At 37.6% G+C, this 17311-nt stretch overlaps 1 protein-coding gene and 1 pseudogene across 1 annotated transcript in view; one reads left to right on the forward strand and one right to left on the reverse strand.

Moving 5' to 3' along the window:
* The window catches only part of JMY (junction mediating and regulatory protein, p53 cofactor), a 93091-nt gene that overhangs the window by 41738 nt on the left and 34042 nt on the right, over positions 1 to 17311 (forward strand). The window contains exons 3-4 of the mRNA XM_035014728.1: positions 8239 to 8389; positions 16031 to 16200. Of these exons, the coding sequence (XP_034870619.1) occupies positions 8239 to 8389; positions 16031 to 16200 (321 nt within the window). The remainder of the gene's footprint in view (positions 1 to 8238; positions 8390 to 16030; positions 16201 to 17311) is intronic.
* LOC118016938 lies at positions 6790 to 7387 on the reverse strand (annotated as a pseudogene).

Raw genomic sequence — 17311 nt, forward strand, 5'->3', positions numbered from 1 at the left:
ATTTACTTTGAATTCAAAAAATGCATGAGTAGATATTTCCAAATCTGATCATATCATTTTGTTAATCTTGGTCACCTTCAGGTGATTCCTGGGCGTGGAAAATTTGCGGCACTACTACATCAGTATATATACACATTTATCTTAGCATCTCTTTCACGTGAGAATTGGAGGTTTTGTTTTGCTGTATTTTTCTCTTCTTCACCCACTAACCCAACAATAGACAGGAATAACACTAAGTTTCTCATATAAAACCAGTATCCAGGGAAGTGATGTACTTCATAATAAGTAATTGATGCCAAGAAATTTGTATTTATACATTGGTCTCACTATAGCTACCTAAACTGACACATACTTTTTTCCATTTTAAAAACAGGCACTGTTTTCTTTCTAGCCCTGAAATTGAAAACAGAGATGTCATTGTTTTTAAGCACATGATCCAACTGACCAATGCTGTACATTTTCAGACTTGCCAAGTTAGGAAAAGAACTTAGTATCCTGGCTTAATGTCTTAGGTACAGTAAACTATATTAACATTTTTTTAAAAAGTTGGCTGCAGTATTAACTACTTTGTTTCAGAAGTCATTTAAACGGCATTTAAAAAGCATAGAGAGGTGTTTATGTTGCGTATATTTGAATATACCTGTACAGTGAAGTAAAGATAATCCACAATGCAGAGTACTAACCACTATATGATCACGGCGAGCTACCGGGGACCTGTGAAGTAAAGATAATCCAACAACAAAGTACAAATTATCTTCAAATACCAGCAGATTTAAAAAAGTTTTTTTCTCTTTAAAAAGCCAGAATGTAAGTTTCCTCACTTTTGTACAGTGGTTAGCCATCCAAGTGAAAAAGATTTCTATTTAATGATCAGAGTTAAGATTTTTGAATTTTGAACACTGCTTGTTCTGTTTATTAAATTTCTGTTCCGTAGTTGTCTGTAGGGGTTTGATTGGAAAAGTAAACTGGTTATTTCAGTAGGGGAGATTTTAATACAAAGAATTGTTAACTTGGCTTAAAGTTGTTAACCAGATAGTTAAGACGTCAACTAAGATATCAGAGCTAACAATTGTAAAAACAGCCACCACTCCTGGATTGGTGGCACACAGGAAAGAGATGGTAATTGTTAATGCTTTAACATGGAGAATGGACTGTGTGTGGAGCTGAAGTCTGGGGAAGGCAACATAGCTCGTCAAGGGCTGGTATGTCTCAGGTCAAAGGAGAGACCTAGATGTCTGGGAATAGAGCAGGCTGGTGTTCGTTCCCCATGGGGGGAGGGTGGGCAGAAAGTGAGGCTAGTTCTGCTAAGGCTGACAAATTGAAAACTGGATTCTGTGAACTGCTTCAGGAAGGAACTGCGGATGCTGGGAGGAAGAGGTGAATCTGTGATGATGCTCATAGGAACAGCAAACAGGAAAGTCAAGTGATATACATAGGAAGAAGCAAATCTCTTCTCCCTCCTCCAGCCCTTTCTAATGGCAAAGCCTAAACGTGGTTCACAGAGCCCCAACTCTAGCATCACAAAGCATAAGGATGAACCTGGGAACTAATGGACAAGAATTTACATATCTTTAGACTTTTTCAAAGTTAGAAAAAAAACCTAGTTATCTAGCTTATGGTTTTAGGTACAGTATACCAAGTCCTTGAAAGGGTATAAAGTTTAATCGTGTCATCAAAAAGAAGTTCTATCATAATGTGCTGAGTAAGAGTTTAAAATTTGGCTGCAGTGTTAAATTTACTAAATCTCTGGTCCACACTTATGAATATTAATTTTATACCTTTTAACTTGAGTGTTTAAAAATCGGCGGTAATCACAACAAAGCACAAAGCTTGATGATTTTGTTAGATAGCAAACACATCTTCTGAGTCCTTCTATCTGAGCTGAAGTCTAAGTATGCCACTTATTGCTAAGAATCCCACAGAGGTTTCCTGGTGCCTCTCAAGCTAAGTGTGATTTCAGTCTGACATTTTAAGGTCTCCTAATAGTGACCACACCTCTTTTTCTAGTCTTATCTCCCATTGCCTTTATCTGTTTTACCTAAACTCTGCCATGCTGAACTGTTCTCTTAACACACTGAACCTAACTGCCTCTAGGCTAGCCTTTTGCTCAGGTCATTTCTTGCCTCCAGCCCGCCTTTTGGGTGGTTCTCTTTCCCCATATACTATATGTATCTGTCAAAATCATACCCTTCCTTTAGAGCCCTCTGCAGTTTTGAACCTCAATAAAGTATATCCTGATGTAAACAGCTAAATGAATTCTCTTCCTGCCAAACATTTCATTTACTTTAAGGGTCTTAAAATACCTTTATTCTTTTTTTTTTTTTTTTTTTAAAGATTTTATTTATTTATTTGGGATAGAGAGAGAGAGAGCATGAGCAGGGAGAGAAGCAGAGGGAGAGGGAGAAGCAGCCTCCCCGCTGAGCCAGGAGCCCGACGTGGGGCCCGATCCCAGGACCCTGGGATCATGACCTGAGCCGAAGGCAGACACTTAATGATCTGAGCCACCCAGGCGCCCCTTAGAATACATTTATTCTTTTTTTTTTTTTTTTTTTAAGATTTATTTATTTATCTGAGAGAGCGAGAATGAGAGAGAGTACATGAGAGGGGGGAGGGTCAGAGGGAGAAGCAGGCTCCTTGCTGAGCAGGGAGCCCGATGCGGGACTCGATCCCGGGACTCCAGGATCATGACCTGAGCCGAAGGCAGTTGCTTAACCAACTGAGCCACCCAGGCGCCCTACATTTATTCTTTTTACACAGACATCCTTCACCATTTTTAATACCTGGATAAAGTTCTACTTGTTTTTTTTTTTTTTTTTTTTGCTTTTTTTTTTCCTAAAGGTTTTATTTATTAGAGAGCGCATGGGCGGAGTGGGGGGGAAGGAAGTGGCAGAGGGAGAAGCAGACTCCCCACTGAGCAAGGAGCTCAAGGCCTGAGATCATGGCCTGAGCCAAAGGCAGACACTAAACCGATTGAGCCACCCAGGCGCCCCAAAATTCTACTTGTTCTTTCAGAATTTACTTGCTCATCATTCCCATTAGAAATTTTCTTCCCAGACTTGGTACTGCAACCTCCATAGCTGGTGTTTCCCATAGTATTTTAGGAATACTCTATCTTTGATATATTTTCATACTCTATTTTAATTCTTACTTTGTTGTCTGTGTCTTCCACTAGGCTGAGTATCTTTGTATGCCTACTGCCTAGTACTGTACTGTTGCTGAGAAAATGCTATAATACATCATCATTTTGAGTGAATAATCGAATGTTAAGTGATTGTGTCAAACAGAGCTCTCATAGTTACTACGTAGCACAGCCAGGTCTCCTAATTTGAAGACAGATTTCTGCAGCACAGATATCTTTGCTTATCCCACCCTCCAATTAGATTGTAAGTTTCTTAGGAGGAGAATGTGTATCTTATGTTACATCCCCTGAAGCACCCAGTACAATGGGCTCTTTATTCAAATTATATAATTGAATGATTCCAAATATTAGCCATGGTAAAGTCTAAAAGGGAGAAAAAAACCAACCATATCCAGTAGCATCATGTAAGTTTGACTCCTGCAGTATGTGACTGGAGATACCAGTAATTGTCTTCTGAGAATTAATTCCAGTCTTGGTAAGTAGGGAATCTGATACCAAGAATCTAAGCTGCTCCTACTGACTTAATTGTCCTTACTTGGCACTATTTTTGTAGTCCCAGAAATGGAGCTCACGTAATTCTGTTTTCCAACTATTAAGGAAGACATTTAGGTTCTGATCATATCTCCACTTCCCCTCCCTCCCACACACACTGGAAAAAAAAGTAAGTCTCATAATTTTGCCTCTTGCTGGTCCTCCTATATGGAAACAGGAGCTCATTGTTTGCTTGACTAGAAACAGGAAACCTCTGGGATAATGTGTCTTCATCTTGTCTGGTTGGTACGGTTTGTGAACCAAAGAAGAGATAAAGCATTTTTTTGGTTCATGATTATAAAAGCAATACATACACAATAAAGAAGATTTGGAAAGTACAGATTTTAAACAGAAAAGAAAAATAGTCACCCATAATCTAACAAAAGATGACCTCAGTAATACATTCTACATATTTTCTCCTTTTTTTCTGGACATTATGTAGTTGAAATTATGTCTGTGATTTGATCTGTCTTAATATTACAACATAATCATTTTCCTTTCTTACTGGAAACCTCATAAACATTTTTGCATAGAATTGTATTTTATAGGTGTATCATCTGTAATATTCTCTATTGTTAGATATTTGTGAGATACTTTTTCTTTTATTTCGAAAAACATTATAGTGAACATCTTTGGTTATTTTTCTTTGAAGGTATTTTCTTAAATAGGTAAGAAAATAGGTATTTAAGAAAAGAATATGGTATCATAAAATAATTGCCAGAAAAGGTTTTCATCAATTTATGGTTCTAACAGCAGTATATGAGTTTGTGCCTGTTTACCATGACCACAATAACCCTGGTTACTTTTTAAAAAAATATTTGCTTCGGGGCGCCTGGGTGGCTCAGTCGTTAAGCGTCTGCCTTCGGCTCAGGTCATGATCCCAGGGTCCTGGGATCAAGCCCCGCATCGGACTCCCTGCTCCGCGGGAAGCCTGCTTCTTCCTCTCCCGCTCCCCCTGCTTGTGTTCCCTCTCTGGCTGTGTCTCTCTCTGTCAAATAAAATCATAAAAAAAAAAAAAAAAAAAAAATTTGCTTCATGAAAGTTTTTCTAAATGGTTTGTCATCATCCTACTATCTAAAAACAGCTATTTTGTGTCTTCTCCATTCTCCTGTACCAACCTTTTCTTATCTGGACTCTTTTTTCACAGGGGAAAATGGAGATCATCAAAGAGAAATTCCCCTCATGCTTCTACAAATCCAAAACTTGACTTTCTTTATGCCCACGGAAGAACTTTCCCTACATTTGCCAAGAGCAAATTCCCTACACCAGTACTCTGAATCCTGTTCCTTCCCATGTTGTTCTTAAGGACCTTTCTACTATAATTAGCCCCATTTTCCCCTGGCATCTTTATGTTTTCCCTTTGCTAGATACAGCTTATCACTTCTCAGCCTGTTCCATGATCTCCCATTAAAATAAAACAAAAAGCAAAAGGCTTACCGTTAAGCTTGTCCTCTCCTAGCACCACCCTTTTTTCCTCTATTCACTCAGATCTCTCAAAAGAGTATTTATTTATACACATGTCTACATCTCTCTCCTCATTAAAAACAGGTGCAGAGTGAATTTTTAATTTACTTACTCTTTTAGGAAATATTTTAGATTGCCTATTTCATGCCAGGCAGTATGCTAGTGAGAAGCAGAAAAATAAAAACCGAAAGAAAACAACAAACCACACACTCAAAAAAAGCCTGTGCATTCTCTGCCCTCATAGAACTTTCAGAGGGGGAAGCAGTTAATAGTTAAAGGTCACGAAATCTTATAAAGTATGATTTGGTAAGTGCTTTGAAGGAAAGTTATATGTGTTGCACTGAAGAGGTTATAATGGGAAGTTGGGAAGACTTCCATGATCTAGTAATTGAACTGAGATCTGAAGATGTCATGGGAGTTAATAGGCAAAGGAAATTTGCTTATACTCTAGAATTAAGTTGTTGCTAAGTTCAGTGATCTTAATACTGTTAGATCTTTGGGTACTAGGTGTCATCCTACATCCAACAAGCAGTGTTGGACAGATTTTATTTCCTTTGAATCTTGCTCCTTATGTGATTCCACACTTGCCTGGTGTCCCCACTTCCTCTAGCTTTGTTTCTGTAGGCTGTTGACCCAGCTTCACAGTCAGAATTCCTTAGGGCTCAATCATGAGCCTTTTTCTCATGACTTCCTTAGATAACCTCTTTCACTCTGATGACTGTAAATGTCATCTGTATGTCAAGGCTACCTAAATTTATATCTCTAGCCATGAACTTTGCAAAATCAGACTTAACATATATAAAATGAAATCCTTGATCCTCGCCCCTTTGAAACCAGCAATTCCTTCATTGTTTACTTTTTGAGGAGATGGCAGTTCTATATACAGATTTTTTTTTTTTTTTTTTTTTTTTTTTAAGATTTTGTATATTTTTTTAAGTAATCTCTACACCCGATACGGGGCTTGAACTTCCAACCCGGAGATGAAGAGTCTCATGCTCCATCAGCTGAGCCAGCCAGGCACCCCCAGATTTTTTCTAGTCATTCTTTTTTTATTAGGGAGTGCACACACACACAAGCAGGGGGAGGGGGAGAGGGAGAAGCAGATTCCCTGCTAAGCACGGAGCCCCATGTGAGAGACTATCCCAGGACCCTCAGATCATGACCTGAGCTGAAGTCAGATGCTTAACCTGATGAGCCACCCAGGTTCCCCTCTAGTCATTCTTGATCCCTCCTTATGCCTTGCTATGGTCCATTCATAACACTGCTTATTATAAATTGCTCATTGTGTGCTCGGTTCTGTACTAAATGCTCTTGCATATATTTACCCCTCTATCTGGAAGCCTTTTCATTTGCTTAAGAAGCAATATATTGTTTTTTCAAGATTAAAACCAAATATTATCTTCCTTTAGGTTACATTTCCTGGTGATTAAATTTTTTTTAAATACGGTAATGCAGTATTTTATTTATTCTCTTAATAACTAATAGGAACTTTTATAATACTAATACAACTTAATCTAAAAGAATCAACTTAATTGTTTACATTTCAATATTGGGTACGAGAGAGAGTCAAAATAATTATAGTCAAAATTATTATATAAAAAATTATAGGAAATGCTCAGTGTTAGTCTACATACAATTTAGTTTTTGGCATAAAGTTATTTAGTTGTCAGGGAGAACATTTGGTTTACTTCACTAATAGGAATATCTCTTAATGCTGGGATGGCCTCTTCTTGGTATTTCTTCTGCTGTTGATTTTTAGCATAGTTATCTGTGATTGTATGAATGGAGTAAGAGTACGTAACCAATTACTATAGTGATGAAGAAGTAGACGGGCAATGCAACTGACCAGTATTTTTGAGGCCAATAGGATAATCCCAAGGAGTTTAGCCAAGATTCAGGAATAAATGCCCACACAAGATACAGGATGAAGCCAGATTGAGAGCTTGAGAAAAGAACAAAGCCATAAATCGTTCTTTCTGGCAATGGCGATGGTGAGTTTTCCACCATTTTCCCTGTGGCTTTAGACAATCTTGGGTCCTCGAAGTGCCCACTCAGGCCCCTCCCGACAGCTCGGCCACTTCAGTGCCAAGTCCCCTGCGCAAGCCCCTTCTGGAAAGCCTCCGCAGGGGTGAGAAAGGGCTCCTGGTGATTAAAATTTTATTTTGGGTTCAGGCTGTTCTTTTAATTTGTTTATTGCACCATTTAGCGAATAGAGCCTGTATTTCTAGTTCTGAAATTGTTTTACAGCTTTTTTGGTGGCTCATGATGGTTGATTAGTTTTTCAGAAATATGCCAGGGATGGGTTAATACCTTTCTCTGTGTTTTTTTTTTTTCATCATCCTAATAAGATGTTAACTTCTCATTTAATTTTTAGGCAGTCTTTTCTCACTATATGATAAAGCAGGATAGAGTGCACAAAGGGTCCATTGCTAGTCTTGCTGGATTTCACCTTTCTTCCATGTTAAACATACCTGTGTAGTGTTTTTATATACTTTTATATTAATACTGTCACTTCTGTGAATTTTACTTTAGCATTCAGCTGGTACATCCCTGTCCATCATTTGATTTTCAACTCTCTTTTGTTCTATTTGTAACTCTTGCAAATAATATTTAATTTTTGTCTTTTACTTTTGTCCAGAGATCTTTAGTAGATAGACGGGCTGGTTTTTATAAATTACCAGTCTTAAAAATCTGAGTTTTCAATTATTTATGTCCAGTTATAAATAAGTATTTAGTGGCACAAATAATTCTTAACCTGAAAATCTAATTATCATAAAGGAGGAAATATATTTCTTGTTATCTCAGCACCCAAAAATAACATCTTAACATTTTGCTGTATGTCCTTTTTTATACGTGAAGGAGGGGAAGGGTGAAAAAGTAGAGAGGAATGGGGAACAGATTTCTGTGTCAAATGTCTTTAATGTTACTGTTAATTTGTTTGTTTTGTAAATTAATAGCTTATACTCTAGAGCAAGAGAAAATAAGTATTCTTTGTTTTAGCACAAGGCACAATGCCTGCCTGATAACTAAACATTCAGTAAATGTTTAAGGAATGAATGAAGAAAGAAAGAAATGGGCTTTTTAATTTTTCTTTTTTTCTGAAGATTTCCATGGAGAATGATTATCTGGGTCCCCGAAGAATTGAAAGTCTACAAAAAGAAGATGCTGATTGGCAGCGAAAAGCTCACATGGCTGTGCTGTCGATTCAGGATCTTACTGTCAAATACTTTGAAATAACAGCGAAAGCACAAAAAGGTAAGTTTCCTAGTAAAGTTATCCTTGTTAGATGTTTTTGAAAATGAGTGGTTTAAATATTTCACGTTTGCAGGAGTTCTGTGGAAGAATGTATAAAGACTACTCATAGTCCTAGTAGTTAAAAAAGATCACTATTAGCAAATTATAGTAGATCCTTTCAGTCTTTTCTGGGCATGCGTTTACACGTACTCCACCTTTAAAAAATAGTAATTGGGTGTTAGTGTAACATAATTCAGTTCTGACACTAACCTGTTACAGACCCCACAGCTGAAAGGCACAGTTCACATTGAGACTGCCCACATTGAAGACACTACTTGGAAATTTAGAGGGTCCCCAGGCCTTCTGCACTTCTCACCAACTGATAAATTTGGGGGTTCACACAGCCTTTTTAGGTTTGATCATTTGCTACAGTGACTCACAGAACTCAGGAAAGTACATACTTGGGATTACAATTTATAAATGATAAAAATCAAGACAAGCCAAATGAAGAGATTCAGAGGGCAAGGTCTCTGAAGGTCCGTTCCTTCCAACTTCCTTCCATAGATGGCCATGGAAATCCTTCAGTCGCAGTTTAAAATCACTGCTATTCATTATTTTCGTTATCTACCTGGCATTAACACAGTTTAGCATTCAGGTTATTCCTTCAGGAAATCCACATTTCCTTAAAAGTTGTACTGAAGCAGTTTATTCCTTCAGAATGCCAGTGTGCTAAAGGAGAATGCTCCCTTTGATTCTTTAGCATCATTTGACATCGTCATTAAAAAAATAAAAATAGGAGTTTGATAGGTGAAAACTAGTACCGTGTTTTTAAATTTTGCATTTCCTTGCTTATTATGGAGTACTTTTTGTTTTTTATGTAATAATTGGTATTTGCATATCCTTCCTTTCCAGTTATAATACCTTTTGCCTATTTTGGTATGGTGGATTTTTTTCTGTTGATGAATAAAAGCTCCTTATATTTGTTGATATTTTTATTATATTTATATTAACACTTGGACATCTGTTGCAAATATCTATTCCTAAATTTTAACTTTTATTGTATACAAATTTTACTTGTAAAAACTATGAGCTTTTAAGAATGATTTTTAAGAAATCTTTGAATTGTTACTTATATTTTCTAAAGTTAGTTTCTGTATTCCTCAGAATAGTTAAAACCTAGTAAAATTCTTTTATATACTTGGGTTTCTTTCTGGACTCTCTTTTCCAATGATAAGTCTTTTCTTATGCTTTGATTAATGATAATAGCTTCATAATGAAATTTATTACCTAGCTTATCAATTAACCCCTCCTCATTATTATTCAATATTTTTTTGGGTGTTTAGTCAGTTATTCTTCTAGAAGATAGTACTATAATCCTTTTTTAAAAATTACTTCTTCTCAAACTAATGTAGTTCTTTTTTCTTTTTTTTTTTTTTTTTAAGATTTGATTTATTTAGGGGCGCCTGGGTGGCTCAGTTGGTTAAGCGACTGCCTTCGGCTTAGGTCGTGATCCTGGAGTCCCGGGATCGAGTCCCACATCGGGCTCCCTGCTCAGCAGGGAGTCTGCTTCTCCCTGTCCATCTGACCCTCCCCCCTCTCATGCTCTCTATCTCATTCTCTCTCTCAAATAAATAAATAAAATCTTAAAAAAAAAGATTTTATTTATTAGAGAGAGATAGCGAGAGAGGGAACACAAGCAGGGGGAGTGGGAGAGGGAGAAGCAGGCTTCCTACCGAGCAGGGAGCCCAATGCGGGGCTCAGTCGCAGGACCCTGGGATCATGACCTGAGCTGAAGGCAGATGCTTAAGGACTGAGCCACCCAGGTGCCCCACAACAGTGGTTTTTAACTAAAGGTGATTGTGCCACACAAAAGGACATTTAACAGTCTCTGGAGACATTTTGTTTGTCCCAACTACTACTGAGAGGGTTACTAGTATCAGTAGAGGCCATGGATTATGTTAAACATCCTATGTTACATAGGACAAGCCACCCTACGAAGAAGAATTTTCTGGCTGAGAATGTCTAAAGTGCTGAGTTTGAGAAGCTTTAGTCTTCTTAAAAAAAAAAAAAAATGCATGGTCAATCATATCAGTAGATGCTGAAAAAGCATTTGATGAAATACAGCGTGCTGCTGTGTGTGATGAAAACACTCAGGAAACTAGGAATAGAAAAGAACTTCTTTAAATTTGGTAAAGGACATCTGCAAGAACTCTATAGCCAATATCACATTTAATGGTGGAAGACTGAATGCTTCCCCCCCTAGAATGGGTAAAAAGTCTAGGATGTTTACTCTTAACCCCTCTTATTCAACATAATAAAATAAATTTTAGTTGTAATAAGGCAAGAAAAAGAAAGAAAAAGCTTATAGTTGGAAAGGAAAAAATAAATTCCCATTTTAGATAATACTGTTTAGGTTGAAAATTATATGGAATCTATTTTTAAAAACTTCCAACTACCAAGTGACTTTCTCAGGATAACAGGAAATATGGTCAACAACCCAAAAATGAATCCTCTTTATATAAGCAATGAATAGTTGGAAATAGAAAATTTTTTTAAAATTCCATTTATAATAAGTCTGACAAAACACGTACAGGATTTGTAATGCTTACGATTAGATTAACAAGATGAAGAAACCACAAACCTAAGTAAATGGATAGACATGTTGTGTTCATGTATTGGAACGTCCAACATAGTAATGATGTCTGTTCTCTCCAAAGTGATCTGTAGATTTAACACACTGCCTACCAAAAAGCAGGACTTTTTCCTATAAATGTAAGCAGGCTGATTCTAATTTTACATGGAAGGGCAAAGGAACTAAGATACCTAAAAAAACAGTTTAGAAAAAAAGAAAAACGGAATCACGTTACCTGACTTTACAAATTATAGAGCCACTGTGGCATGGTATTATGGAAGGGATAGACATGTGAACCAATGGAATAGAATAGAGAATAAGAAATAAATTCACAATACATGGCCATTTACTCTGCAAATTAGCACTGGAAAAGATGTTCAAGACCATTGGTCATTAGTATGCACATTAAAACCACAGTGAGTTAGCAACATACGCCTATTAGAATGGCTGAAAGAGAAAAATACTAACAATATTAAGGGCAAACAAGGATGTAGAGTAACTAGAACCTTCCCTGTATTGCTGGTGGTAATGCAAAATTGTACAATCTCGTGAAAATGAATGCAATTTTTTTTTTTAAGATTTTATTTGAGGGAGATAGAGCAAGAGAGAGAGCACATGCAGAGGGCAGAGGGAGAGAGAGAGAGAAGCCGAATTTCTGAGCTGAGCAGGGAGCTCGACATGGGGCTTGATCCCAGGACTCTGGGATCATGACCCGAGCCAAAGGTAGACACTTAACTAACTGAGCCACCCAGCCGCCCCTGAATGCAATTTCTTATGTAAGTTAAAGATGTGCTTACCGTCTGACCTAGCAGTCCTACTTGAACATATTTGCCTTAGAGCATTATGACAATTTTAAAAAATAAATTAAAAAACAGTACGTTAAAATGTTAGTAATAGTTCCTTTTAACATTTAAAGATGTCTTTTCCTGGGCGCCTGGGTGGCTCAGTTGGTTAAGCGACTGCCTTCTGCTCAGGTCATGATCCTGGAGTCCCTGGATCGAGGCCGTCATTGGGCTCCCTGCTCGGCAGGGAGTCTGCTTCTCCCTCTGACCCTCCCCCCCATGTGCTTTCTCTCTCTCATTCTCTTTCTCTCAAATAAATAAATAAAATCTTTAAAAAAAAAGTCTTTTCCTACTGTAAACTATTTTTATGAAATAGTTTCCTGTAAATTATTTGGTTTAGAGTCTTTCTGTGCTTTCTAGGTACATTCTTTAATGTTTAAAAAAAGTTTGCATTATGATTAAAAATACATAACCATTATGGGGTGCCTGGGTGGTTCAGTCAGTTAAGCATCTGACTCTTCATTTGGGCCCAGGTCATGATCTCAGGTTCCTGGGATCGAGCCCCATGTTGGGCTCTTTGTTCAGTGGGAGTCTGTTTAAGATTCTCTCCCTCTCTTTCTGCCCCTCCCCTTGTTCTCTCTTTCTCAAATAAATAAATTTAGAAATATATAATCATTATAGAAAATTTAGAATATTAGAGGGGGGAAACCCTACATACATCTGTAATCCTACTGCCTATGCAACCACTTTGTGTTTCTATCAGTTTTTTTTTTTTCTATTTATGGCTTATTACAGAATTGCCGTGATTTTGTATATATTTTTATATATGGTTCATAATTCTGGCTCTATACAATTTTGATGATTGCTCTTATTTTATACTTCTCCAATTTTAAGCAAAATATTTTTGTATATGACAGGCATCATTATAGGGTTCCAAATTCTTCATTAGAGTCACTGTAGACTTCTTTATATCTCACTTCTGGTGACTTTATCCTAGTAGGAAGCTTTTGAACCCAAACAGAGAGATATTTGCTTGGCCGTTCAATTTTCCTTTATTTTCCTTTTCTGAGTATGTTTCCTTCCTCCCATGTCAGGGAAACAGAATGAACTCTCTGTGGCTTTATGCTGCTGATAGTAATAGCTCTCCTTTATGTTTCCAGCCAGAAGGTAACTTTCTGATTTCTTTTTTTAGAGGAAGAGTAAAAGACGCCCTTTTATTTTATTTTTTTTTTTCATTTACTGAGCCAGATGTAACAATTTTGATATATTACTGCTTAGCTTTTATTTTAAATATTTGATTATTTATTTTAGAGAGGAATAGGGAGGGAGGAACGGGGTGAGCTCATGAGCAGGAAGGGCAGAAGAGAAGGAGAGAGAATCTCAAGCAGACTCTGCTGAGCACAGAGCTGGATGTGGGGCTGGATCTCATGACCCTGAGTTCACTACCTGGGCTGAAACCAGGAGTCAGACGTTTAACTGACCATGCCACCCAGGCGCCCCTATTATTGCTTAGCTTTTTTTTTTTTTTCTTTTCAGATTTTATTTATTTATTTGACACAGAGAGAGAGCACAAACAGGGGGAGCAGCAGGCAGAGAGAGAGAGGGAGAAGCAGGCTCCCCGCTGAGCAGGGAGCCCAATGTGAGGCTCAACCCTAGGACCCCGGGACCATGCCCTGAGCCGAAGGCAGACATTTAACTGACTGAACCACCCAGCCACCCCTATTGCTTAACTTTAATAACATCTTAAATAGGCTCATTTCTGACAGGTATATATGTTAGCATATTAAACTTTTTAAAAAATAGATTGAACATGATATTTTTTGAACACCAGAACTATATTGCACTCAGATTTTTTTTTACATATACAGATCATCATACACTATTATTATAGAGTTTGTTACTCTGAAAATGTGAAAGGTCCCTTAGCAAGAATCTTTATTCTTGCCAGCAGAGGGAGAGAAGAATCTGTTTTAGAGATATCCCAAGGGTATTCCAAGTATTTTACATTCACAAACAATTTTCTGTGTCACTGTCGTATTTCTCAGCTGTTGGGGAAAATAATTCCACTTGAAGAGAGTAACATTGAGATGTAAGAATATGTTCTAGCCAAGGTATTAGAAGACAAAGTATGGATTAGCTCTTGTGGTAGGTAACAACATGAGACTGAATTAGGACAGGAAGCTACTTCTGACAGTAAGGTGGAGAGCAAGAGAGTTGGTGCCATGGGAAGTGGAAGAGACACACAAAATAACTCTCATTATCTCATTTAATTTCCACAAAAGCTTTTGAACTAGATACTCTATGTCCTTTTTTCACAAGCAAGGGAATGGAGCCCCAGAACAATGACGTTTCTTGCCAAAAGTTACATGTCAGTTACAGGTGGAATTGGGAATTTAACTCTATTATTTCACTCCAAATCCTCTGATTTTTGTTTTCCTACATTGTACTACTATATTGATCTTATGCTTGCAGAAATACTATATATACAGTTTAAAAGATAGATAGAACTTTAAAATGGCAAAGTCATTTGATATTTAACCAGTGAGTAGATTTTGTTAAAAAGCCTAAAATCGAGATTCAGAGCAAGATTATGCATTGAAAAATTACCTTTTATGTTAGCACTTGAAGGCCACAGAAAAACTGAAACCCAAAGAACCTATTTAACTATATTGAGAGGAGAATCTAAGTCAGCACAGTGCGTCATCTGTTATTATAGGAACTCAACAGATAGTTTTTAAAGTCTGTATAAATTGAGAAACAGTCAGTTTTTATAAAGAATACTGTTTTATAAAAACTATTTTTATATGGAAGTAACCACCAGAAGCAAAAGTTGGTTGCATCTGGGCATTGAGATTAAGGGGTCGAGGAGAGCTGAGCCCGAGAAACTGCTCTTTTTCTTTAGCAGCCTGCCTGTACAGATTTAATTTTTAAGTATGTCCATGTATTATTGTAAAAAAAAAATTTAAGGGGCGCCTGGGTGGCTCAGTTGGTTAAGCGACTGCCTTCGGCTCAGGTCATGATCCTGGAGTCCCTGGATCGAGTCCCGCATCGGGCTCCCTGCTCGGCAGGGAGTCTGCTTTGCCCTCTGACCCTATCCCCTCTCATGTGTTCTCTCTCATTCTCTCGCTCTCAAAATAAATAAATAAAATCTTAAAAAAAAAAAAAATTTAAGATTTCATAAAACTCAGAGACAAAGATTTACTGAGATATACTTCATTGCAAAAGATGGTTAGGACATAATAGTAGTACAGAATTACCATTTACATATAGAAGATACTACTAGTGAACGTGTAAGTGACTTAAAGAGCCGGACTAGTTCAGTGCTAAACAGATAGCTATCTTTTTTGTGATGTGTGTGTCTGACCTGTTAAAGTGCTTGGGCATAATGATGGTTGGTTTAATTGTATAGGACCCAGGATCTCAGTGATAAGCTTCTTTAACTGGAAAAGATACTAGCTGTTTGATTGTCAAGAAGTATCTCTTGAAATAGGGCTCTGTTGTGGCAAATAAAAAGTTACTTTTTTCTTTCCCTTTTTGGGGCATGTGGGAGAGGGAGTTGGGTGTTTTCCCTGGGACTTGGTTGTAGTGCTCCAACTCTAACCTCAGAATAAGCTCCATGCTAACATCTAGGATTTTTTTCCCTTCATCAGATCATTATAGTATTTTTGGAGGAACTCAGAATGATAAGATTAACACATGGATTTAAATAAATAATTTCAAAGAATCTTGAATAGTTAGGACTCTCATTTCAATTAATGTACCCAAGAAAAAGTGTAACCCTTTATAAAGTATGTATAAAACCTTTGAGGGATGCCTGGGTGGCTCAGTTGGTTAAGTGTCTGCCTTTGGCTCAGATCATGATCTCAGGGTCCTGGGATCGAGCCCCACATTGGGCTCCTTGCACAGCGGGGAATCTGCTCCCTCTCCCTCTGCCTGCCGCTCCCCCTGCTTGTGCTGTCTGTCAAATAAATAAGTAAAATCTTTTTTAAAAAAATAAAAGTTTTAAAATCTGACAACTCAGTTTTTATCTTCACAAAGTTATTTCTGATGATTATTTAGGATTCTTATTGAAGATAATAGAAGCTAAGATATGTTGAGTTATATTTTCGAGCTGCTAAGAGGTAACTTAAGGGAGTAGGATTTATTTGTTTATCATTATGTATGTGGTCAGCGAGATCTAAAACTTTGAAATTCTTTAGTATCAAGTTGTCTTGTGTCTTAATGTCTCTACAAAATTATAATTAATAGCTGTGTATGATCGAATGAGAGCAGATCAGAAGAAATTTGGTAAAGCATCGTGGGCAGCAGCTGCAGAACGTATGGAAAAACTCCAGTATGCAGTTTCTAAGGAGACTCTGCAGATGATGAGAGCGAAAGAGATCTGTTTGGAACAGAGGAAACATGCACTGAAAGAAGAGGTAACAAAAACCATCAAAAATATATATAAAATTTAAAAAGATGATGTGTGATTTGTTTTTTATCTTTGTACAAGACTGGCATTTTTCTGACACTGCAGGCTGTTGTTAATTTTGCATTGTTTCCGTGAGATGATAACAGTCATGATGGAGCCTGTCCTTGGAGTTGCCGGTAAGAGACGAGGTAGAGAGAGGGGAGGGAGAGACAGAGGAGGGGGAGAGAGAGGGGAGGGAGACGTTCGAGGTACTCTCGCAGCATCACAGGGTGGCTGTAGGCAGTAGTGCACTCTTAAAAAGGAGGTTGACATTAGAATTTCCTTGTTGTCTTTAAACTTTTTTTGTACTATAAGGTTCATAGCTTTATTAAGAAAGTTTCAGTGCCCAGAGAAATATAGAAAAATCTTAAGGCCGTAGAATTTTGTTAGAATTGATTATGTTATACTCAAACCATTACCTTTTGGAGCTTCCCTTTTTATTCCTACTGGAACATAAAACAGGAGAGATCCTTAGCAGAGGTCCAGTTTTCTTAAACCTCTTCATGAATACCCCTCCAAAAAAGAATAGTTTTAGAAATCCTTGAAGAGGTTGCTGATAAACTTATGTAAAATATATCTAAAGTGATCTTTTAAAAATTAACCATGTTTCGGGTGTCTGGATAGCTCAGTCAGTTGAGCGTCCAGCTCTTGATTTTGGCTGGTTGTCTCGTGGTCATGGGATTGAGCACCACGTTGAGCTCAGTATGGAGTCTGCATGGGATTCTCCCCCACTCATGTGTGCATGCTCTCTCTCTCTGTCATAAATAAAATCTTAAAAAAAAGGGGGTGCTTGGGTGGCTCAGTCGTTAAGCGTCTGCCTTGGGCTCAGGTCATGATCCCAGGGTCCTGGGATCAAGCCCCACATCGGGCTCCCTGCTCCGCAGGAGGCCTGCTTCTCCCTCTCCCACTCCCCCTGCTTGTGTTCCCTCTCACACTGTGTCTCTCTCTGTCAAATAAATAAATAAAATCTTTAAAAAAAAAAAAAATCTTAAAAAAGGAAAAACCTAACCACTTTGTTTCATGGTCATCCTGTTCTTCAATGGTTTTAGTATTCATACTCATACTGCCCAGTGCAACAC

This window comes from Mirounga leonina, unplaced genomic scaffold, assembly GCF_011800145.1.
Source record: "Mirounga leonina isolate KUSES-001 unplaced genomic scaffold, KU_Mleo_1.0 Mir_168, whole genome shotgun sequence".
Taxonomy (NCBI): Eukaryota; Metazoa; Chordata; class Mammalia; order Carnivora; family Phocidae; genus Mirounga; species Mirounga leonina.